General features: G+C 45.0%; 1 protein-coding gene across 2 annotated transcripts; it reads left to right on the plus strand.

Annotated features, from left to right (window-relative positions):
- Window positions 1-132: 132 nt before the first annotated feature.
- zgc:152891 (arachidonate 15-lipoxygenase B) lies at window positions 133-23,383 on the plus strand. 2 transcript variants are annotated; one of them, XM_029757725.1, is made up of 15 exons: window positions 133-201; window positions 936-1,095; window positions 1,489-1,729; window positions 1,946-2,027; window positions 14,113-14,202; window positions 14,302-14,417; window positions 14,557-14,729; window positions 14,973-15,116; window positions 17,041-17,244; window positions 18,167-18,253; window positions 18,382-18,551; window positions 18,824-18,945; window positions 20,274-20,374; window positions 20,558-20,728; window positions 22,523-23,383. In XM_029757725.1, exons 2-15 carry the CDS (start codon window positions 940-942, stop codon window positions 22,700-22,702), a joined length of 2,037 nt encoding a protein of 678 aa, XP_029613585.1. In that variant the 5' UTR covers window positions 133-201; window positions 936-939; the 3' UTR covers window positions 22,703-23,383. The 2 variants fall into 2 exon arrangements, with proteins under 2 accessions (XP_029613585.1, XP_029613584.1); XM_029757724.1 differs by lacking the exon at window positions 133-201 and having other exon boundaries at window positions 208-1,095.
- Window positions 23,384-23,468: the final 85 nt, after the last annotated feature.

Raw genomic sequence — 23,468 nt, forward strand, 5'->3', positions numbered from 1 at the left:
TGTTTTTGCCTCAACTAACCTTCTGTCTTATGTAACCATACCAAATCCAAATGTAACATTCAGTATCATACTAATTTGAATGTCCCGAATTTTCGTTTACTATGTTACGTCTAGTTTATGAGACCAACAAGTGTCTTTCGAAAAGGAACACACTGGCAGTTGCAGTATGCTGTGTTTGTGTTCTTCATAGGAAAACAGTAGGTAAGTGTCTCTCTTATTATTCAGTTTCCCTTAGAGAATAGAACTTAATCACGGGTTATTAGGCAACTTTGCACTGTTGATTGAGTCATGATAAGTATACATAGGTTAAATGAAAGCTGAAATATGTAACTTTTTGGGTGACCAGAACAAATTCACATAGAAATCTGAGTTAGAAATGTCGTTCTCATTGAAAGCAAGTCTAAGAAGCCTTAAATCGGTTCCCATTCTTAAGTTCCATTTTTGCATCTTTTACTTTCAGCTTCAAAAGTTGAAAATACAATATTTGGGGTCATTGAAAAGATGTCACAGCTAATTAGATCGTACAATGACTTTCTACACTATACATTTCTTATTTTGTCACATAAACTGAAATTGGGCAATTTCTGCATAGTGCACCTTTACATATTTACTTACCATAACCACTTATGATGAATTGTAAAACTGTAAAATAGGCCTATTCATAACAAGGACTGTTATTATGGTATCAATGTGATCAAAGCCTATCATTGAATTGAATGTGCATTTAGCCGTTTTTTTGTACAGCACATTGTGTATTGTACGGTAGTGATATGTCAAGTCAGCATGGTTGACAAGTCATGAACAAGATGCAGCAATGGCCTGATGATTTCCAATTCAAATATCAAACACAGAAGAGTGCCGCTCTTCTCAGTGCATGCAAATACATGGTTTTGTTTGTGTGTGTATGTCCGTCCGTGTCCATCTGTCATGGCCAGTGCCATGGAGGAATTTCAGGTGATCGTCCATACCTTACCAGCCCCCACCTCTGGAACATACAGCATCCTACGGCTCACTCTGATTGGCTCAGAGGGTGGCGAAACCCCGCCCATCTCAGTGAACGCCGGGGCCAACCAGCACCACCTCCTACCTGGAACAGTGAGTTATTTCTGTCTCCCTTGCTCCCCTCTCTATCTTTCTCTCGCTCCCCATCTCTCTCTTGCGCCCCCTTGCCCTTTCGCTCTTCCTCCTCTTTCTCTCTCTCCCCCCCTCTCTCTCGCTCCCCATCTCTCTCTTGCGCCCCCTTGCCCTTTCGCTCTTCCTCCTCTTTCTCTCTCTCCCCCCCCTCTCTCTCGCTCCCCATCTCTCTCTTGCGCCCCCTTGCCCTTTCGCTCTTCCTCCTCTTTCTCTCTCTCCCCCCCTCTCTCTCTGTCAGTATATTAACCTGCAGTTTGTGTTGTCTAATAAAACATTATTTAATTTTAGATAGCTTTTCACCCAATTTCAAAGTGCTTTACCTAAAGTTTTTTTCCCCCATTATCCCTGTTCCAGGCCTGTGTGGTCAGGGTGTGGTCAGAGGTGGCACTGGGTCGAGTAGTTCTGGTCCGGCTACGGTTGGAGGCTCGGACGGGTTTCCCGGACCTGGACTGGCACTGCAGGGGGGTGGAGGTCCGGAGGCTGTGCGACAGACAGGAGGAAGGGGCGGGGCTACAGCACCAAGGGGCAGAGCACTTCCCTTGTAGCAGGTGGCTCCGGTCTGTAGATGGTGACGTGGAGCTACGAAATGGAGACTGTGAGAGTGTTTTATAAATTAACATTTTTAACATTTAAAAAAAAAATGTCACATGGTCATACACATATTACAGGAAGTGTGAGTAAGAGCTCTTCCGTCACACTGATGAACTAGGCAATTTGTGAGAACTACATACTATAACGTTACCATGGAAAGAGGAAGTGGTGTAGCCTTCATATTTGAATCATATCATCTCTTTCTCTCTCTCTCGCTCAGTGTGTCTGTTGAATTCAGAGACTGTGCAAACACTGAAGGACCACAGACTCAAAGATCTGCACACTAAACAGCAGCACATCAGGTATCGCAACTAAACCACAACAAACGTCCTCTTACTATACACTACACTCCTCGTATCATCTTTTCTCTCCAACACATCTCATTCGCTCGCTGTCAACACATCTCCTAACTCTACCACCAGGCACTTCCCAGTGAGAAAAAGGATTTGGAAAGACGTTGAAAATACGTATCATATGGATGTTGATAAAACTTACGGATGTTGAAAATAGATATTTTACCGATGTTGAAGTCACCACATTGAAAATTATTCTTTGGGTAGTTGTTTCTATGGACACATTTCAACCGTACATAATTTATCTTACACCTACATGTCAATAAAGAAAGCATTGGCACATTCAAAACGTATATTTCCAATTAAAACAGCAAAAGGGAGATCGCTCCCATCTGTCACTTACAGCGCCTTCAGAAAGTATTCATACCCCTTGACTTATTCAACATGTTGTTGTGTTACAGCCTGAATTAAAAATGTATTAAATAGATATTTGTTCTTATCCATCTACACACAATACATAAGGACAAAGTGAAAACATGTTTTTAGAAATGTTGGCAAATTTATTGAAAATGAAATACAGAAATGTCTCATTTACATAAGTATTCACACCCCTGAGTCTTTCAGGGTAAGTCTCTTAGAGTTTAGCACACCTGGATTGTACAATATTTTCACATTCATTCTTTTTAACATTCTTGGCTAAAATGGTAAATTATAATACATTATTTATATTAACAGCATGGCGTGAAATGGAACTGTTAAATTATATGCGATGTCTAAATCTGGCTTCTCCACTGCTTCTGCATGATGAATCAGACCGCCCATCTCAGTATGGAGCGCAGTTCACAATGCATGTAGACCTACCATCTCATTATGGTAACTTTTTCACTGGAGATACCTGAAAATACCTGTGCAGCGACATTCCCCATCCAACCTGACAGAGCTTGAGAGGATCTGCAGAGAACAATTAGAGAAACTTCCCAAATAGAGGTGTGCCAAGCTTTTGGCGTCATAACCAAGAATTCAGCTAACCATGGTTGGCGGTCATCAGCTATCCTTTAGCTCGAAAAGCTATCGGCAGTTTTGTATAACGCGACTCAGACCAGAGCATACCGGACCTATTTTCTCTCCATATCCCCGGATTTCTACCGCAAGCTCCGGACATTTACACCTGGATCTTGCAGCTAGCTAGCTGCTATCCAAGTGACTATTGGCTAACGTCGGTCCCGGAGCAAACTCCAATTATTCCGGACCTAGCCAGCTGAAGAGTTCCATCAGCCACTCCTGGGCTACAATCACCTATCCCGACCCGTTTTACTGCTGATGCGGAGCCCCACCGGGCCTTCACGACTGGTCTATCGACGTTATCTGCCCGAGGGATTTATCCAACTGGCCCCTCCGTCGCGACGTAACCTGAACGCCCATCTGCTAACTACGGCCTGCTAATCGTTAGCTGTTTTGAGCATATCGGCTGCTATCTGAATAGGTCTATCGGACAATTTTCTCAGGCCACTATAACTATAACTATTTTGCCAATTGGATTGGTGCCCTCTACCAACGGAAACGCACGAGGTGGCTAAAAACAGACCTCCATCTTCTGCCAGCTTGCTACCCATGGCCTGGCTAGCTGTCTGAATCGCCGTGACCCTAACCAACCTCACTACTCACTGGACCCTTATGATCACTCGGCTAAGGCTTTCGACTCCGTCAATCACCACATCCTCATCGGCAGACTCAACAGCCTTGGTTTCTCAAATGATTGCCTCGCCTGGTTCACCAACTACTTAAGTAAAACTAAATGCATGCTCTTCAACCGATTGCTGCCTGCAACTGCCCGCCCGTCCAGCATCACTACTCTGGACGGTTCTGACTTAGAATATGTGGACAACTACAAATACCTAGGTGTCTGGCTAGACTATAAACTCTCCTTCCAGACTCACATCAAACATCTCCAATCCAAAGTTAAATCTACAATTGGCTTCCTATTTCGCAACAAAGCATCCTTCACTCATGCTGCCAAACATACCCTCGTAAAACTGACCATCCTACCGATCCTCGACTTTGGCGATGTCATTTACAAAATAGCCTCCAATACCCTACTCAATAAATTGGATGCAGTCTGTCACAGTGCCATCCATTTTGTCACCAAAGCCCCATATACTACCCACCACTGCGACCTGTACACTCTCGTTGCCTGGCCCTCGTTTCATACTCGTCGCCAAACCCACTGGCTCCAGGTCATCTACAAGACCCTGCTAGGTAAAGTCCCCCCTTATCTCAGCTCGCTGGTCACCATAGCAGCACTCACCCGTAGTACGTGCTCCAGCACGTATATCTCACTGGTCACCCCCAAAGCCATATCATCCTTTGGCCGCCTCTCCTTCCAGTTCCCTGCTGCCAATGACTGGAACGAACTACAAAAATCTCTGAAACTGGAAACACTTATCTCCCTCTCTAGCTTTAAGCACCATCTGTCAGAGCAGCTCACAGATTACTGCACCTGTATATAGCCCATCTATAATTAGCCCAAACAACTACCTCTTCCCCTACTGTATTTATTTATTTTTCTCCTTTTCACCCCGGTATTTCTACTTTGCACATTCATCCACTGCAAATGTACCATTCCAGTGTTTTACTTGCTATATTGTATTTACTTCGCCACCATGGCCTATTTGTTGCCTTTACCTCCCTTATCTCACCTCATTTGCTCACATTGTATATTGACTTATTTTTATACTGTATTATTGACTATGTTTGTTTTACTCCATGTGTAACTCTGTGTTGTTGTGTGTGTCGAACTACTTTGCTACGAACTACTTTCTTGGCCAGGTCGCAGTTGTAAATGAGAACTTGTTCTCAATTTGCCTACCTGGTTAAATAAAGGTGAAATTAAAAAATTTAAAAAACAAGACTCGAGGCTGTAATCGCTGCCATAGGCGCTTTGACAAAATACTGAGTAAAGGCTCTGAATACTTTTGTAAATGTTATATTGTCAATGTCGTGTGTGTAGGTGGCAAGGAAGTCAGGTGCAGGAGAAACAAACTTCATATACGCGAGTATTTTAATAACTTTAAAACAAACTCCGACAATAGAAATACATAAAAATCTAAATGGGTACACATACCTGTCGCACACCTAAAATAACCAACACGAACACAATAACACAAAACAATCTCGGACAAGGACATGAGGGGAAACAGAGGGTTAAATACACAACAGGCTATGAATGGGATTGAAACCAGGTGTGAAAAGAAACAAGACAAAACCAATGGATAATGAAAAATGGATAATGAAAAATGGATCAGTGATTGCTAGAAGACCGGTGACGTCGACCGCCGAGCACCACTCGAACAAGGAGGGGCATCGACTTCGGTAGAAGTCGTGACAGTACCCCCCCCCGACGCGTGGCTCCAGCAGTGCATCGACACCGGCCTCAGGGACGCCCCGGAGGACGAGGTGCAGGGCGATCCGGAGGGAGACGATGGAACTCTCGCAGCAGGGAAGGATCTAAAACATCCTCCACCGGAACCCAGCATCTCTCCTCTGGACCATACCCCTCCCAGTCCACGAGGTACTGAAGGCCCCTCGCCCGATGTCTCGAATCCAGGATGGATCTAACGGAGAACGCCGGGGCCCCCTCATTGTCCAGAGGGGGCGGAGGAACCTCCCGCACCTCGGCCTCCTGGAGCGGGCCAGTCACCACCGGCATGAGGAGAGAAACATGGAATGAGGCGTTAATGCGGTAATTGGGGGGAAGCTTTAACCTATAACATACCTCGTTCAATCTCCTCAGGACTTTAAACGGCCCCTCAAACCATGGACTCAGCTCCCGGCAGGGCAGGCGGAGGGGCAGGTTTCGGGTCGAGAGCCAGACCCTGTCCCCCGGTGCGAACACCGGGGCCTCACTGCGGTGACGGTCTGTGCCAACTTTCTGACGTCGTACGGCGCGCTGAAGGTGGACGTGAGCGGCGTCCCAGGTCTCCTCCGCGCGCCGGAACCAGTGGTCCACCGCAGGAGCCTCGGTCTGACTCTGATGCCAAGGGGCCAGAACCGGCTGATACCCCAACATGCACTGAAAGGGAGAGAGGTTAGTGGAGGAGTGGCGGAGCGAGTTCTGAGCCATCTCTGCCCAGGGCACAAACTCCGCCCACTCCCCCGGCCGGTCCTGGCAATAAGACCTCAGAAACCTACCCACATCCTGGTTCACTCTCTCCACCTGCCCGTTACTTTCGGGGTGAAAACCTGAGGTAAGGCTGACCGAGACCCCCAGACGTTCCATGAACGCCTTCCAGACCCTTGACGTGAACTGGGAGCCCCAATCAGACACTATATCCTCACCCCGTAGTGCCGAAAGACGTGGGTAAACAGAGCAAAGGGAGGAGACGACAGGACTTAGAAAAGCGATCCACAACGACCAGGATCGTGGTGTTAACTTGTGAAGGTGCAAGATTGGTTATAAAATCCACCGACAAGTGCGACCACGGTCGTTGTGGAACGAGTAAGGGTTGTAACTTACCTCTGGGTAGGTGTCTAGGAGCCTTGCACTGGGCGCACACTGAGCAGGAGGAAACATAAACCCTCACATCCTTAGCTAAGGTGGGCCACCAGTACCTCCCACTAAGACAGCGCATCATCTGACTATCCCAGGATGACCAGAGGAGGGTAACGTGTGAGCCCAGTAGATCAATCGGTCACGGACAGCGGACAGAACGTACAGACGCCCAGCTGGATACTGAGGGGGAACGGGCTCTGCACGTGACGCCCGCTCAATGTCCGTGTCCAGCTCCCATACTACCGGTGCCACCAAACAAGAGGCTGGGATGATGGGAGTGGGATCCATGGACTTACCGTGTCTTACAGCCGGGACAATGCGTCTGCCTTAACGTTCTGGGAACCTGGTCTGTACGAGAGGGTAAACACAAAACGGGTGAAAAACATGGCCCACCTTGCCTGGCGAGGATTCAGTCTCCTCGCCTCCCTGATGTACTCCAGATTGCGGTGGTCAGTCCAGATGAGAAAAGGGTGTTTAGCCCCCTCAAGCCAGTGTCTCCACGCCTTCAAAGCTTTGACGATAGACAACAGCTCCCGATCCCCCACATCATAGTTTCGCTCCGCCGGGCTGAGCTTCTTAGAGAAGAAGGCACAGGGGCGGAGCTTAGGTGGTGTACCCGAACTCTGAGAGAGCACAGCTCCAATCCCAGCCTCAGATGCGTCCACCTCCACTATGAATTGCAAAGACGGATCCGGATGAGCCAACACAGGAACCGAGGTAAACAAAGCCTTCAGTTTCCTAAAAGCCCTGTCCTCCCCAGCCGACCACTGTAAGCGCACCGGACCCCCCTTCAGCAGTGAGGTAATGGGAGCCACTACCTGACCAAAACCCTGGATAAACCTCCGGTAGTAATTGGCAAACCCTAAAAATTGCTGCACCTCCTTCACCGTGGTGGGAGTCGGCCAATTACGCACAGCTGCAATGCGGTCACTCTCCATCTCCACTCCTGACGTAGATAGGCGATATCCTAAGAAGGAGACGGACTGTTGAAAGAACAGGCATTTCGGCATATTCAGGGGGAATGCGCACGGTAGAGACCTGGTCTGGACTTTCCACCGTAGTAGCACCAACGGAAACCCCTACACACCTACCTGAGCACTCTCGCGACCACCCCGTAAGAGCCCTCTGTGGCCAAGAAAAAGTGGGGTTATGACACATTAACCAGGGCAGACCCAGCACCACGGGATACGTAGGAATGCCAATAAGGAAAATACACATTTTTTCCTTGTGGCCCCCCAGCGTCACCATACTCAAAGGAGCTGTGGCTTCCCTGATTAATCCTGACCCTAATGGTCGACTATCTAAGGTGTGAACGGGGAAAGGCACATCCACTGGTACAATGGGGATCCCTAAACTATGAGCAATAGCTTGACCAATAAAATTCCCAGCCACGCCTGAATCTACTAGCACCTTATGCTGGGAACGCAGAGAAAAATCAATAAAAGTAACAGACACAAACATAAGTGCAACAGAGGGCTCTGGATGAAAATGGTGCCTACTCACCTGGGGTGGCACCAGAGCACCCTGCCTGTTACCTTGACTCCCAGAAGAACCTACCCGACACCGACCAGCAGTGTGACCTCTGCGGCCACAGATGGTGCGCGAGCGGGAACCTCCTCCGGTCTCCCTGTGCACCCCCTCTCCCAGTTTCCTGGGTATAGGAGAGGGAGTGCGGGAGGATGGAACCCCCAGACCCCGATCTGGACGTCCGCGAGCAGCCAGCAGGTTGTCCAGCTGGATGGACAGATCCACCAGCTGGTCGAGAGGGAGGGTGGTGTCTCTGCAGGCCAGCTCCCGACGGACGTCCTCACGCAGACTGCAGCGGTAATGGTCGATCAGGGCCCTGTGATTCCATCCCGCACCAGCTGCCAGGGTCCTGAATTCCAGAGCAAAATCCTGGACGCTCCTTGTCTCCTGCCTCAGATGGTAGAAGCGCTCACCCACCGCTCTGCCCTCGGGTGGATGGTCAAAGACTGCCCGAAAACGATGCGTGAACTCCTCATAGTGGTCCAACGCCAAATCTCCTCCTTCACACATAGCGCTGGCCCACTCCAGGGCTCTCCCGGTGAGGCACGAGACGAGGGCGGAGCTCTTCTCACGGTCAGATGGAACTGGGTTGACCGTAGCCAGGAAAAGGTCTAGTCTGAGTAGGAAACCCTGGCAGGTGGCAGCACTTCCGTCATACCCCTGAGGCATGGATAGACGGATGCCACCGGGATCAGGTTGAGAGGGGGTTCCCAGGGTAGACCCCAGTTGAGCTGGTGGAGGTGCTGGAAAAACTCCCTGTCTCTCCCAGTGGTCCATATTCTGGACAACGCGATCCAGTGCGGCGCATAGATGGTGAAGCTTCTCCTCATTCTCCTGGACGCGCTCCTCCACCTTTATGTCTGGGGTATCCTCTCCTGCTGACTTCATATTTATGGTCCGAGATTCTGTCAATGTCGTGTGTGTAGGTGGCAGGGAAGGCAGGCGCAGGAGAAACAAACTTCATATACGCGGAGTAGTTTAATAACTTTAAAACAAACTCCAACAATAGAAATACATAAAAATCTAAATGGGTACACATACCCGTCGCACACCTAAAATAACCAACACGAACACAATAACACAAAACAATCTCGGACAAGGACATGAGGGGAAACAGTGGGTTAAATACACAACAGGTGATGAATGGGATTGGAACCGCGTGTGAAAAGAAACAAGACAAAACCAATGGATAATGAAATATGGATCAGTGATAGCTAGAAGACCGGTGACGTCGACCGCCGAGCACCACTCGAACAAGGAGGGGCATCGACTTCGGTAGAAGTCGTGACATACATTTCCATTTAAAAACAATGTTTTATATATATTTGCAAAAAATTCAAAAGATCTGTTTTTGCTTTGTCATTATGAGGTATTGTGTGTAGATTGATGAGGGAAAAAACTATTTAATCAATTTTAGAATAAGGCTGTAACATAGCAAAATGTGGAAAAAGTCAAGGGGTCTGAATACTTTCCAAATGCACTGTCAGCTTACTAATTATACAATAGGCTCTATTATATTTCAAAGTTCTAATCATATTTGCTAGCCACATGCGCTTCACAAGAATCACATGTTCTCTTCTGCATTTTCATGGTTCATGGTTTGAGCGATGTCCTTAATTAGTGGCAATTTTAGCATGTAAATCTTGGTGGGGCAAAGTCCCCAACATTTTTTTAGATGCATGCCAGCAAAGCCACTACACAACACAACACTAAACAATGCATTAATTGCACTATAGCAGTGACAAACGGTGCCCACAAATGTTTAGAGCCTACATAGAGCTGTCCCAACAGCAGAGCTTTCTTTTCAGCATCATGGAGTGAATCCTTACCACCGCTACACCTGGCTATCAGCAGAGACTTGTCTGGCAGCAGAACAGTTCATTATGGCTGACTTGCTAAAACAAATGTGGTTTCTTCCGACAATTGAGATGTACAAACTATAGCATAAGGGAACGACGAGCGGATAAGAGGCAATCCGTAATTTCAATTAAGACATTAATGACCGAGCTAGGACGGACGTAGTCAATATAACTATTTGTTCAGCACTTTTGAAATGTACAGCAACAGTATTCAGAACATGGACCGTTCTTACAGTATTCTCCCAGTACATCAAGTCAGAACCGTAGGATAAATAAAGGGCGCATATAAGCAGACAATGAAAGCTCTTACAAAATTCAATGTTGACATTTCTCTAAAACAGGTTATAGGCTTCATGTGCACCACCAAGTCAGAACAGTAGGCTAAGTTATGAGGGGGAAAGGGACCAAATTATTAAGGTGATGCACATGGGCTACTAAGAGCTTACTACACAACATACACTTAGTATTACTTTCTTAGCTACAGACAATATGCATATCTCTCTGGCATATTACATCATTTCTGCAGCAGCATACAAGAAATGTTTGGACTCACCTTGTTGTGCTGTGCTCACTTTAACAGGAAGGTGGCACGGCAGTCCTTCTTGTAGGCAAATTTTGTCATCAAACTTTGTCATCAAAGTCTGGCATTCTCTGCATTTAGGATGATTTCAAGACAACTGGGAACTCAGAAAAAAACAAGGTTGAATCATGACGTCAGTGATCTTCAGGTCGGAGCTCGAGAAAGAGGCCCGAGTTCCCGACTTGCAATTCCTAGTTGGATGACCGTTCAAAACGTATTTTCCCAGTCGGGGTTCGGTTTTTTCAGAGTTCTCAGTTGTCTTGAACTCACTGAAGTCTGAGATTTCCCAGTTCCGAGCTTCCAGTTGTTTTGAGCACGGCAGAAGTCATGCTGGATTGACAGCATGGGCAATTTTGAATGTTTATCCTTTTAATCTTGGAAAAGAGACCCTTAAACCCAGACTTGGACCACACACCCACTCAATTGAAAAGCAGACTAGTGATTGCTTTGCAATGCTTGTAATTAGCCACTGATTCATTCCAAACCACTCATTGTTGAATTGCGATTTCCAACTTGTTGTGTAATGTTTCTGTCAAATGGTCGATGAGCATGAATACCTTTTATCTATAATGTATCTTCGTATGACATGATTGAAAATGATTTGCCAGTAGATTGTCAACTTGATTCATGATGATGACTGCTAGCTTGCTAGCTAAGATTTTGAAAGTATGATGTTGACATGAACAGTCCAATCAAAGCTATGGTAGATATAATGTGATATGCCATCATTTTATCTGTGGCCAATGACCTTGAGCATTCTTGGATGTGCACTTCTAATGTAAATCTATGGCAGCACCCAAGCGGCTTGAATTTTCGAGCTCTCCCCATAGATTTTGCGGTGACGTAGTGACTCATGAGTGACAGAACACTGAGCCAATCACGACGCAACTAGAGAACATTACCAACCCCTACACACACATATTTTCCGCTGGCTGCCCCACCACCACAGACCGCACTGAGCTAGGCTGAAACACCTGCATTTTGGAGCTGCCTTACTCAACAAAACAAAAAAATAGACCATGTTTTACATTGTTTGCAAACTTATTGACACGTATTAATGCCAAAATAGCATGCAAAACAGGTAACAAACATGTGGGGCTCCAAACAGGTGGGGCTCCAAACAGGTGGGGCTCTGCAGTGAATGGCGGGTTGCCACTGTGCATAATTCCAGTCCATATAATACAGTATAATACAATAGAGCATAGTAATACAGTTCACACTAAAAAAGATTTGCCTACTGGAGCTAGTTTCATGTATTTACCTAAGAGAGCATATAGCTAGCTACATCTATAGACTTTTATGTTTTTCTGTCTTGTGTAATGTACAGTAGCCTATATTATACAGTATATGTATTGGATAACGGCACATTCATTTGGGCATTTTTGGGCTTGTGCTCTTTAAATGTCGTTAATGTAGGGCTCATAAAATGTATTTAATATATGGCTCATCAGGCTCAGATTGCATCAGATTTTAATGTTCATGCTGATCAAAACTCTAGTCAAACCCAGACATACAGTATTTACAGTGCATTCGGAAAGTATTCAGACCGCTTGACTTTTTCAACATATTCTTATTTTACAGCCTTATTCTAAAATGGATTAAATTGTTTTTTTCACTCATCAATCTACACACAATACCCCATAATGACAAAGCAAAAACACATTTTTGGAATCTCTTCAAATTTGTTAAAAAATAAAAAGGATTCAGACCCTTTACTCAGTACTTTGTTGAAACACCTTTGACAGAGATTACAGCCTCGAGTCTTCTTGCGTATGACGCTACAAGCTTGGCAGGCCAAAGAGTTCAGTCTTGATTTCATCAGACCAGAGAATCTTGTTTCTCATGGTCTGAGAGTGCCTTTTGGCAAACTACAAGCGGGCTGTCATATGCCTTTTACTGAGGAGTGGCTTCCGTCTGGCCACTCTACCATAAAGGCATGATTGGTGGAGTGCTGCAGAGATGGTTGTCCTTCTGGAAGGTTCAGAGGAACTCTGGAGCTCTGTCAGATTGACCATCTGGTTCTTGCTCACCTCCCTGACACAATCCTGTCTCGCGCTCTACGAACAGTTCCTTCGACCTCATGGCTTGGTTTTTGCACTGTCAACTGTGGGACCTTATATAGACAGGTGTGTGCCTTTCCAAATGATGTCCAATCAATTGAATTTACCAAAGGTGGACTCCAGTCAAATTGTAGAAACATCTCAAGTATGATCAATGGAAACAGGATGCACTTGAGCTCAATTTCAAGTCTCATAGCAGAGGGTCTGAATACTTATGTAAATAAGGTATTCTGTTTTAATTTTTTATAAATTTGCTAAAAATCTAAACCTGTTTTCGCTTGGTCATTATGGGGTGTTGTGTGTAGAATGATCAGGGGGGGAAATGATTTAATCAATTTTAGAATAAGGCTGTAATGTAAAAAGTCAGGAGGTCTGAATACATTCTGCACTGTACATTGAGGTTACTTTACTATAAATGTCTTCTTATGTAATCGTAGAAAGTGTGCATGTTCAACATAGCGTGCACAGGCCTGTGGAAATATTCACAAATGCTATAATAATCTACACAGTATCTCAAACAGCATTGATCACTTGTGCTATGCACTTTTAATGTAATTTCAACTGCAAGTGATAACACATTTAGTTGTTGTATAAATACAAAATATCTGACATTGTATGTTGTGCTTTTAAATGGTTGAAAGGCAATAACAACACATTCAGATGACAACTAAACTAAAGATCAGACATAGTTTTCCATTGGAATTTGGTTGTGCTTTAGATAGTTGAAAGCATAGTGATAACAAACTTCTGGCTGTCCTTTTTGAGTGGGTGAATAAAGGTTGAAATGTCATTGGTCAACGTCTCAATCAAATATTACCCACATTTCCATGTTGAAATTACGTGTGGTGTGCTCAGTGGGATAAGTCTATGCTTGGGCCAAATCAAGGCAGGTCCGGACCAAATCCGAACAAATTTTAGTCCAAATCAAGGCTGGTCCAGACCGGACCAAATCAGATTTTTTGGGGGGCCAAATCAAGGCTGGTCTGGACCAGATCACATCTGAACCAAGTTAGGGCCAAATCAAGGCCGGTCTGGACCTGACCAAAAATTACTGTGGATGTTGAAATCAATGCCAGGGAAGACTGACCAAAGTTCAACCACATTTTTTTAACTTTATTTAACTAGGCAAGTCAGTTAAGAACAAATTCTTATTTACAATGACGGCCTATCGGGGAGCAGTAGGTTAACTGCCTTGTTCAGGGGAAGGACAACAGATTTTTACCTTGTCAGCTCAGGGATTCAATCCAGCAACCTTTCAGTTACTGGCCCAACACTCTAACCACTAGGCTACCTGCCGCCCCACTTTTCAAAATCCATGGAAGTCCTGTGTCAGTCGGTGCTCACTGGGTTTAGCGTTAATAAAGTTCTAAAACCGGTGTTAGCATTATGGAGGAGGAGGAGGAGGAGGAGGTGTGAAGGTAGAACATTAAGGCTCATTCACACAAAGCCGCTCTTACACGAGTCAAGTGAGTTTGCCTTTAGTACCAATAGTTTGATGTCATGGTGGTCTGCCCTGTAGGTGGCGTACATTTGCTGAGGGGGTCCCTCACTGTGTGGACATGACCAGTCTGAAGGAACTGGGACCCAACCTCAGCTACACACGCCAGAGGTCAGCCCTTTGCCCTCCACATTCTGTCTGCCCTCCACATTCTGTTTGTCCTCACCTCAACATTTGGTCTTCCCCTTCACATTGTATTTGTCCTCTCAGCCCAGGCATCAATCTGCAGTATCTAAGGGGTTTTGCTGAGAGATCTGAATCCTGGAGTAGCTTTACTGAGCTGGAGACCATGTTCAGCCACAATGGGAGCCAGAATACTGTCGCTAGTATGACACACACACACACACACACACACACACACACACACACACACACACACACACCAATTCTCACTGTCTGTCCTCCCTCTTTAACCCCCCAACCCTTGATTTCCTTCTCTTTTCTCTTCCTCCCCCTCTCTTGAAGAGTATGTGCAGGCCCATTGGGCTGAGGACTGGTTCTTTGGCTACCAGTGTTTGAACGGCTGTAACCCTCTCATGGTGCGACAGACACGCCTCCTCCCTCCCAACCTGTCAATCAACTCTGACATTCTCTCCCCCTTCCTGCCTGACGGATCCTCACTGGAACAGGAGCTAGAGGTGTGTGTGTGTGTGTCTATGTCTGCCGGTGAGTGTTTTTTTTTTTTCGCTTTTATTGAAGAGATTATAAAGCTCTGGAAAGATGAAACGCGACAGTCAAAGGGCAGTGGGCTGTATTTGAACACATGTTGACTCTGGCATACGTGTATCGGGGTCAGCGGCAGCAACCACTGGACCACACAGGTGTGTGTTGGGTTTGCACTGTGTGAAACTTCAAACTTCACCTTTGTGCATTCACGGCAGAGAGGGTCTATTTTCCTGCTGGACTACGAGATGTTGGAAGGTGTCCCGGCCAACGTGATCAATGGGAAGCAGCAGTTTCTCGCCGCCCCGCTAGTCCTTCTGCACCTCAACCAGCAGGGGGAGCTCAAACCCATCGCCATTCAAGTGAGTCCAGTCCAATAAAGTCTTGGACAGACCTACTAATTCCCGAGTTTTTCTTTATTTTTACTATTTTCTACATTGTAGAATAATAGTGAAGACATCAAAACTATGAAATAACACATATGGAATCATGTAGTAATCCAAAAAGTGTTAAACAAATCAAAATATTTGTTGTATTTTAGATTCTTCAAAGTTGCTACCCTTTGCCTTGATGACACCTTTGCACACTCTTGGCATTCTCTCAACCAGCTTCACCTGGAATGCTTTTCCAACGGTCTTGAAGGAGTTCCCTCATATGCTGAGCAGTTGTTGGATGCTTTTTCTTCACTCTGCGGCCCAACTCATCCCAAACCATCTCAATTGGGTTGAGGTAGGGTGATTGTGGACACCAGGTCCTCTGATGCAGCACTCCATCACTCTCCTTCTTGGTCAAATAGCCCTTACATAGCCTGGAGGTGTGTTGGGTCATTGTCCTGTTGAAAAACAAATGAAAGTCTCACGAAGCGCAAACCAGATGGGATGGGCGTATCGCTGCAGAATGCTGTGGTAGCCATGCTGGTTAAGTGTGCCTTGAATTCTAAATAAATCACTGACAGTGTCACCAGCAAAGCACCCCACGCTTCACGGTGGGAACATGCAGAGATCATCCGTTCATCTACACTGAGTCTCACAAAGCCACGGCAGTTGGAACCAAAATTGTCAAATTTGGACTCCAGCGCTGTCTATTGCTGGTGTTTCTTGGCCCAAGCAAGTTTTTTTCTTATTGGTGTCCTTTAGTAGTGGTCTCTTTGCAGCAATTCTACCATGAAGGCCTGATTCACGCAGTCTCCTCTGAACAGAAATGTGTCCGTTACATTTATTTGGGCTGCAACTTCTGAGGCTGGTAACTCTAATGAACTTATCCTCTGCAGCAGCTGTCTTGGGCTCCCGAGTGGCGCAGCGGTCTAAGGCACTGCATCTCAGTGCTAGAGGCAGCAGTAGTAGTAGAATCAATTACAGACCCTGGTTTGATTCCAGGCTGTATCACAACCGGCCATGATTGGGAGTCCCATAGGGCGTCGCACAATTGGCCCAGAGTCGTTCGGGTTAGGGTTTGGCAGTCAATGTAAATAAGAATTTGTTCTTAACTGACTTGCCTAGTTAAATAAAGCTTTAAAAATTGAAAAAGCAGAGGTAACTCTGGGTCTTCCTTTCCTGTGGTGGTCCTCATGAGAGCCAGTTTCATCATAGCACTTGATGGCTTTTGCGACTGCACTTGAAGAAACTTTCAAAGTTCTTGAAATTTTCCAGATTGACTGACCTTCATGTCTTAATGTAATGATGGACTGTCGTTTCTCTTTGCTTATTTGAGCTGTTCTTGCCATAATATGGACTTGGTCTTTTACCAAATAGGGCTATCTTATGTATACCACCCCTACCTTGTCACAACACAACTGATTGGCTCAAACGCATTAAGAAGGAAAGAAATTCCACATATTGACTTTTAACAAGGCACACCTGTCATCTGAAATGCATTCCAGGTGACTGCTTCATGAAGCTGGTTGAGAGAATGCCAAGAGAGTGCAAAGCTGTCATCAAGGAAAAGGGTGGCTACTTTGAAGAATCTAAAATGTAAAATATATTTTGATTTGTTTAACACTTTTTTGGTTACTACATGATTCCATGTGTTATTTCATAGTTTTTTTTATGTCTTCACTATTATTATACAACATAGAAAATAGTAAAAATAAAGAAGAACTCTGGAATGAGTAGGTGTGTCTAAACTTTTGACTGGTAATGTACATACTGACAGGCAGACAGCCACTTTATTAACCCAGAGGGGAAGGCTATTACTAGTTTGATTCTACTACTACTACTACTACTACTGTTAATGCTACTACAAAAATGTATAATTCTGAAACTATTGTACCACTAATTATACCCACAGCTGCAGCAGGCCCCTGGTCCTCAGAACCCAGTGTTCCTGCCCTCTGACCCTGGCCCTGATTGGCTGTTGGCAAAGACCTGGGTGCGCTGCTCAGACTTCCAGTGTCACCAGCTTTCCTCTCACTTCCTTAGAACCCACCTGCTGGGAGAGGTGTGTTGCACTGCTACTCTCAGGCAGCTGCCAGAAGTACACCCTCTACACCAGGTAAATAGTAAATACAGCAGGTAAAGTTGTAATAATACACCACCACTCAGTAGGTCGGTGAAACATGCTGCAACCTGGATGTTTAGATGTAACATAGTAAACGTAAATATGTGTCCCTCCATTTAGTACAATATGTTACAAATTTGCAATAGGTATGATATGTTATGAACAGTGGAGGCTGGTGGGTGGAGTTATAGGAGGACAGGCTCATTGTAATGGCTGGAATGGAATTAATGGAACGAAAAACACGGCAAACATATGGAAACCACGTTTGACTCCGTTCCATTTCAGCCATTAAAATGAGTCCGTCCTCCTATAGCTCCTCCCACCAGCCTCTACTGGTTATGAATTCCAATTTGTTGTGGCTAACGTTAGCTAAGTAGCAGGGTGTCTAACGCTAACATTAGCTAGGTGGCTAACATTACCTGGGTTAAGGTTAGGGGAAGGGTTAGCTGACATGCTAAGTAGTTACAAAATAGCTAAAAAGTAGTAAGCATTTGCAAAGTTGCTAAAATTGTCCATGATGAGACTTGAACATGCAACTTCTGGGTTGCTAGACATTTGTGTTGTACACCCACCCATCCACCCTGAACAAACAACCTCCTTTCGTTATGCCTTAAATAACCTTCAATCCTACATAACCATACCAAACGTAACCTATCATACTAATTTGAGTGTCCCGGATTTACGTTTACTTGAAGATGGCATCAGATAGAGCCATGACTGGACTATTTTACAGACACATCTGTAGGTGAAAGACACAGGCTGCGTAGGTGAAAGTTTAGGTAACCTCCTGAACCATCCGGAAGTCTCGTGAGCTCACATCTGTTTCTCTAGTACCTTGCAGTTGGAATTGAAATGTATAGAGCTGCCATGAGACAGAACCTGACTGTTGTTGTTATTTTTATTATTATTGTTGCAGTTGTTGATGCCTCACATAAAAACCTCACTACAGATCAACATCCAAGCCAGAGCCTCTCTACTGGCTGCCAACGGAGTGTTTGACAAGGTATGATCGTGTGTCTTGAAATGTTTGTGTGAGTTGCAATGTTTTAGTACACACATTTTCTTATGCATATGCCTATAAACTTTTGCTAGTTTATAACCACAAAATTGCATGTTCCTGTTGTGTGTCAGGCCGTAGGCTGTGGTCTGGAGGCGTTGCCTGTACTGTTGTCTCGAGCCACAGAGCGTCTGCGTTACCGCTCCCTGTGTGTCCCTGACGACCTGGCGGACAGAGGGATACACACACTCAAACACTGCTACTATGCACATGACGCACTGCGAGTGTGGAACGCACTGCACAGGTACACATATTCACGCAGGCAGGCACGCACGCACACACACACAGCTACTACACACACGATGCACTGCGAGTGTGGAACGCACTGCACAGGTACACACACATGCACTTACACGCACACACACACAGAAATACAGTCATGCACACAATTCATTTACAGCTGTGATATCAATTCTCAGAATCTGGCACGCACTGCACAGGTACACACACATACAACACCACTTTCTTTTTACAAGCACCATCATTACTGTTGTGTTTTGTGTGACGATGTGGCAGATTTGTGAGTGGCTGGGTGGATGTGTATTACCTTGGAGACCAGGATGTGGAGCAGGACTCTGAGCTGCAGAGCTGGATCACTGAGATCTACACACATGGCTTCCTACAGCTCCCTCACTCAGGTCGGTGTGTGTGTTCTACCAATAACATCCTATGTGAAACTTACTGTTCAATAAAAAGTAAAAGGTACTGTTCAATAATTTACACTATATATATTTATATATATATATATATATATATATATATATAAATAAATAAATACATACATACATACATACATACATACATACATACATACATACATACATACATACATACATACATACATACATACATACATACACATACATACATACATACATACACACACACAAGTATGTGGACACCCTTCAAATGAGGGGATTCGGCTATTTCAGCTACACCCCTTGCTGACAGGTGTATAAAATCGAGCACACAACCATGCAATCTCCATATGAAAACATTGGCAGTAGACTGGCCTTACTGAAAAGCTGACTTTCAACGTTGCACCGTCATAGGATGCAACCTTTCCAACAAGCCAGTTAGTCACATTTCTGCCCTTGTAGAGCTGGCCCAGTCAACTGTAAGTGCTGCTATTGTGAAGTGGAAACATCCAGGAGCAACAACGGCTCAGCCACAAAGTGGTAGGCCACATAAGCTCACAGAGCAGGACAGCCGAGTGCTGAAGCGTATAGCGTGTAAAAGTCTGTCCTTGGTTGCAACACTCACTACCGAGTTCCAAACTGCCTCTGTAAGCAACATCAGCACAAGAACTGTTTGTCAGGAACTTCATGATATGTTTTTGGCAGCCACATACAAGCCTAAAATCACAATGTGAAATGCCAAGCGTCGGCTGGAGTGGTGTAAACGCTCACCGCCATTGGACTCTGGAGCAGTGGAAATGCATTCTGTGGAATGATGAATCACGCTTCACCATCTGGCAATTTGACGGACGAGTCTGGGTTTTGCGGATGCCAGGAGAACACTAATATAGTGCCAACTGTAAAGTTTGGTGGAGGAGGAAAAATGGTCTGGGGCTGTTTTTCATGGTTCGGGCTAGGCCCTTTAGTTCAAGTGAAGGGAAATCTTAACGCTACAGCACACAATAACATTCAAGACGATGCTGTGCTACCAACTTTGTGGCAACAGTTTGGGGAAGGCCTTTTCCTGTTTCAGCATGACAATTCCCCTGTGCACAAAATGAGGTCCATACAGAAATGGTTTGTCAAGATAGATGTGGAAGAACTTGACTGGCCTGCACAGAGCCCTGACCTCAACCCCATCAAACACCTTTGGGATTAATTGAAGCGCCGACTGCATACATGAGAAGTGGTTTCTCAAAGTCTATGGCTGTGCATTTTTTGATTGTCAACTGAAATTAACTGACTATATAACTAACTGACTACATTGTTCCCCCTCCTGGTTCCCTCAGGTTGCCCACAGTCATTCCAAACCAAACCAGAACTCTCTCAGTTTGTTACCATGGTAATATACTGCTGCTCTGCGCTGCACTCTGCTGTCAACTTCTCTCAGGTAATTAACCCATCAACATGATTAACCAATAAACTGTATCCATCAATCAATACAGTACGTAGGTCCAAATCTTTACTTAAGACACATATGGGCTCTGGTCAAAAGTAGTGTGCTCTAAAGGAAATATGGTATCATTTGTGACACAAACTAAGTGTTACCGATTCCCGTTCTTGTTCCCTCCAGGTGGATTTTGACCTGTGGATGCCCAACTGCCCAGCCTCCATGACGCACCCCCCTCCCCAGACCAAAGGCCTGTTGATGGAAGACGAGATTCTCTCCATCCTCCCGGACGTCAACTCCACCTGCAACCTCCTCATCACTCTGTTCCTACTGTCCCAGCCCGCTGCCGACTACGTAAGACACACACATACAGTTTCTGATGACTGATGTCCCAGCCCAATACCGACTGAGTACGATCCAAATCCCCTCTATCACTCTGAACTTCACCCAGTCCTCTCCAATATCATCTTATGTCTCTTATCACAAGATGTCTCTCCATCCTCCCGGACGCCAACTCCACCTGCAGCCTCCTCATTACTCTGCCCCTACTATTATTCAGACCCCTTGATCTTTTCCACATTTTGTTACTTTACAGCCTTATTCTAAAATGTATTAAATTGTATTTTTCCCTCTGACATGCATTGTCAACTATGAGACCTTATATAGACAGGTGTGTGCCTTTCCAAATCATGTCCAATCAATTGAATTTACCAGCAGTGGGCTCCAATCAAGTTGTAGAAACATTTCAAGGATGATCAATGGAAACTGAATTGTGAGGTCAATTTCAAGTCTCATAGCAAAGGGTCTGAATACTTATACTGAATACTTATACTTAAATAAGGTATTTCCGTTTTTTATATTTAATAAATTAGCAAAAATTTCTATGAATCTGTTTTTGCTTTGTCATTATGGGCTATTGTGTGTAGATTGATGAAGAAAAATACTCTATTTCATCAATTTAATTTATTTATAACGCCCTTTTTACATCAGCAGATGTCACAAAGTGCTTATACAGAAACCCAGCCTAAAACCCCAAGCTGCAAGTAATGCAGATGTAGAAGCACGGGGGCTAAGTAAAACTCCCTAGAAAGGCAGGAACCTAGAAAGAAACCTAGAGAGGAACCAGGCTCTGAGGGGTGGCCATTAAGGCCAGATCGTTATTCAAGATGTTCAAATGTTCATAGATTGCCAGCAGGGTCAAATAATAATCCCAGAGGGTAGAGGGTGCACTTTGGGTGGGATATAACCCATGCCCCCACACACACCTAGAGATAAACAGACCACGAACTTACTACCCTGAGACAAGGCTGAGTATAGCCCACGAAGATCTTCTCCACCGCACGTGCATGAGGGTAGGCAAGACGAGACAGGAAGATTGTGGAATTCTCCTTTTTAGTTAGCTTTGCGACAGAATCAAAAACACTTTGCATTTTTATTCTCCTCAATTCGATTGTAAAGTAGGCTGATCGAGCAGCAGTGAGGGCTCTTAGACACTGCACGGTAATGTCTTTCCAAGCTAGTTGGAAGACTTCCAGTTTGGTGGAGCACCATTTCAGTTCCAATATTCTGGGAACTTGCTTCCGGGCTCTGGTATTTGCCAAGGAGCTAATTTCTTTGACAAATGTTTTTTGTTTTTATAAGTGCGACTGCATCTAGGGTATTACGCAAGGTTAAATTTGGATCCTCAGTTGGGTGGTTAACTGATTTTTGTACTCCAATGTCCTTGGGTAGGTGGAGGGAGTCTGGAAGGGCATCTAGGAATCTTTGGGTTGTCCAAGAATTTATAGCATGGCTTTTGATAATCCTTGGTTGGGGTCTGAGCAGATTATTTGTTGCGATTGCAAAATTAATAAAATGGTGGTCAAATAGTGCAGGATAATGAGGAAAAACATTTTAGATCCACAATATTTATTCCATGGGACAAAACTAGATACAGGGTATGAATGTGGCAATGCGTATGCCTGGACACATTGGACAAAACCCACTGAGTCGTAGATGGCTCAAAGTATTTTGGAGTGGGTCTATGGACTTTGCATTTGAAGTACTGACAAATCATTTGAGAGCAGATTATTTGTTGCGATTGCATAATCTTGTCTCTTATCCGCTAAAATCTTGTCTTATACCTCCATCCCCTCTTTCCTCTCCTAGGTGCCTCTGTGTCACTATCGTGAGCCTGTGTTCAGCAGTGGCGCTCCTCGCAGGCTGGTGGAGAAGGTGCAGGCCGAGCTCAGGGCCATTTCTGATGAGATCACAGACAGGAACAAGAAGCTGGAGCTGCCCTACGACTACATGTCACCCAACCGCATCGAGAACAGTGTGGCCATCTGAGCTGCTGTGAATACACACTCACAGACACGCATGCACACACGTTATGTTATATCCTCGTGGGGACCTAAAACGTATTTCCATTCAAAGTCCTATTTTCCCTAAAGCTCAACTTAAAATAGCCTTTGTCCTCGTGATTTTAGGTCCCCACAAGGATAGAAGAACCAACCAATCCACACATGCACGCACACACATGGACAAGCAGACACATAGACCCCCCACACACACTTCCAGCCACATGCACAAACATAAACGACTGCTTAAGGTTAAAAAAATGTGTTAAAACCTGCTCTATAATGATTTAACTCTATTAGCCACAATGTTTCTTCAGTTTCTATGAATCCCGCTTTGACGGTGTTAGTGCTGCAGGGGTTTAATGGTTTTGATGAAAAGCAGCTAAACACAGCGATCAGGTAGTTCACTCTCCTCTCCTAATGTAATCCAGGAATCAACAACAACAGCAGAAAATAATACCGGCTGCATCTCAATATTCTATAGTTGCCTCCTCTCCTATTATCCTGTCCTTTTCTCCTCCATCTTTGCTGAGCGAGAGGTTGACTAGGACTTAGCTTCCATCTGTCATGTTTAAAATGATTTCTTTAACATGTCTCCTCCCCTTTATCTACACTGATTGAAGTGAATTTAACAAGTGACATCAATAAAAGATCATAGCTTTCACCTGAATTAACCTGGTCAGTCTGTCATGGAAAGAGCAGGTGTTCCTAATGTTTTGTACACTGTACAAAATACACACACACACATATACAGT

The sequence above is a fragment of the Salmo trutta genome, chromosome 7 (genome assembly GCF_901001165.1).
Source record: "Salmo trutta chromosome 7, fSalTru1.1, whole genome shotgun sequence".
Classification (NCBI taxonomy): domain Eukaryota; kingdom Metazoa; phylum Chordata; class Actinopteri; order Salmoniformes; family Salmonidae; genus Salmo; species Salmo trutta.

Coding starts and splice junctions, on each gene's coding strand:
- zgc:152891 (XM_029757724.1), top strand. CDS start 823: ATGATTTCCAATTCAAATATCAAACACAGAAGAGTGCCGCTCTTCTCA. Junction 15,117..17,040: donor TCAAACCCATCGCCATTCAA/GTGAGTCCAGTC, acceptor TTATACCCACAG/CTGCAGCAGGCCCCTGGTCC. Junction 17,245..18,166: donor AAGTACACCCTCTACACCAG/GTAAATAGTAAA, acceptor TTATTGTTGCAG/TTGTTGATGCCTCACATAAA.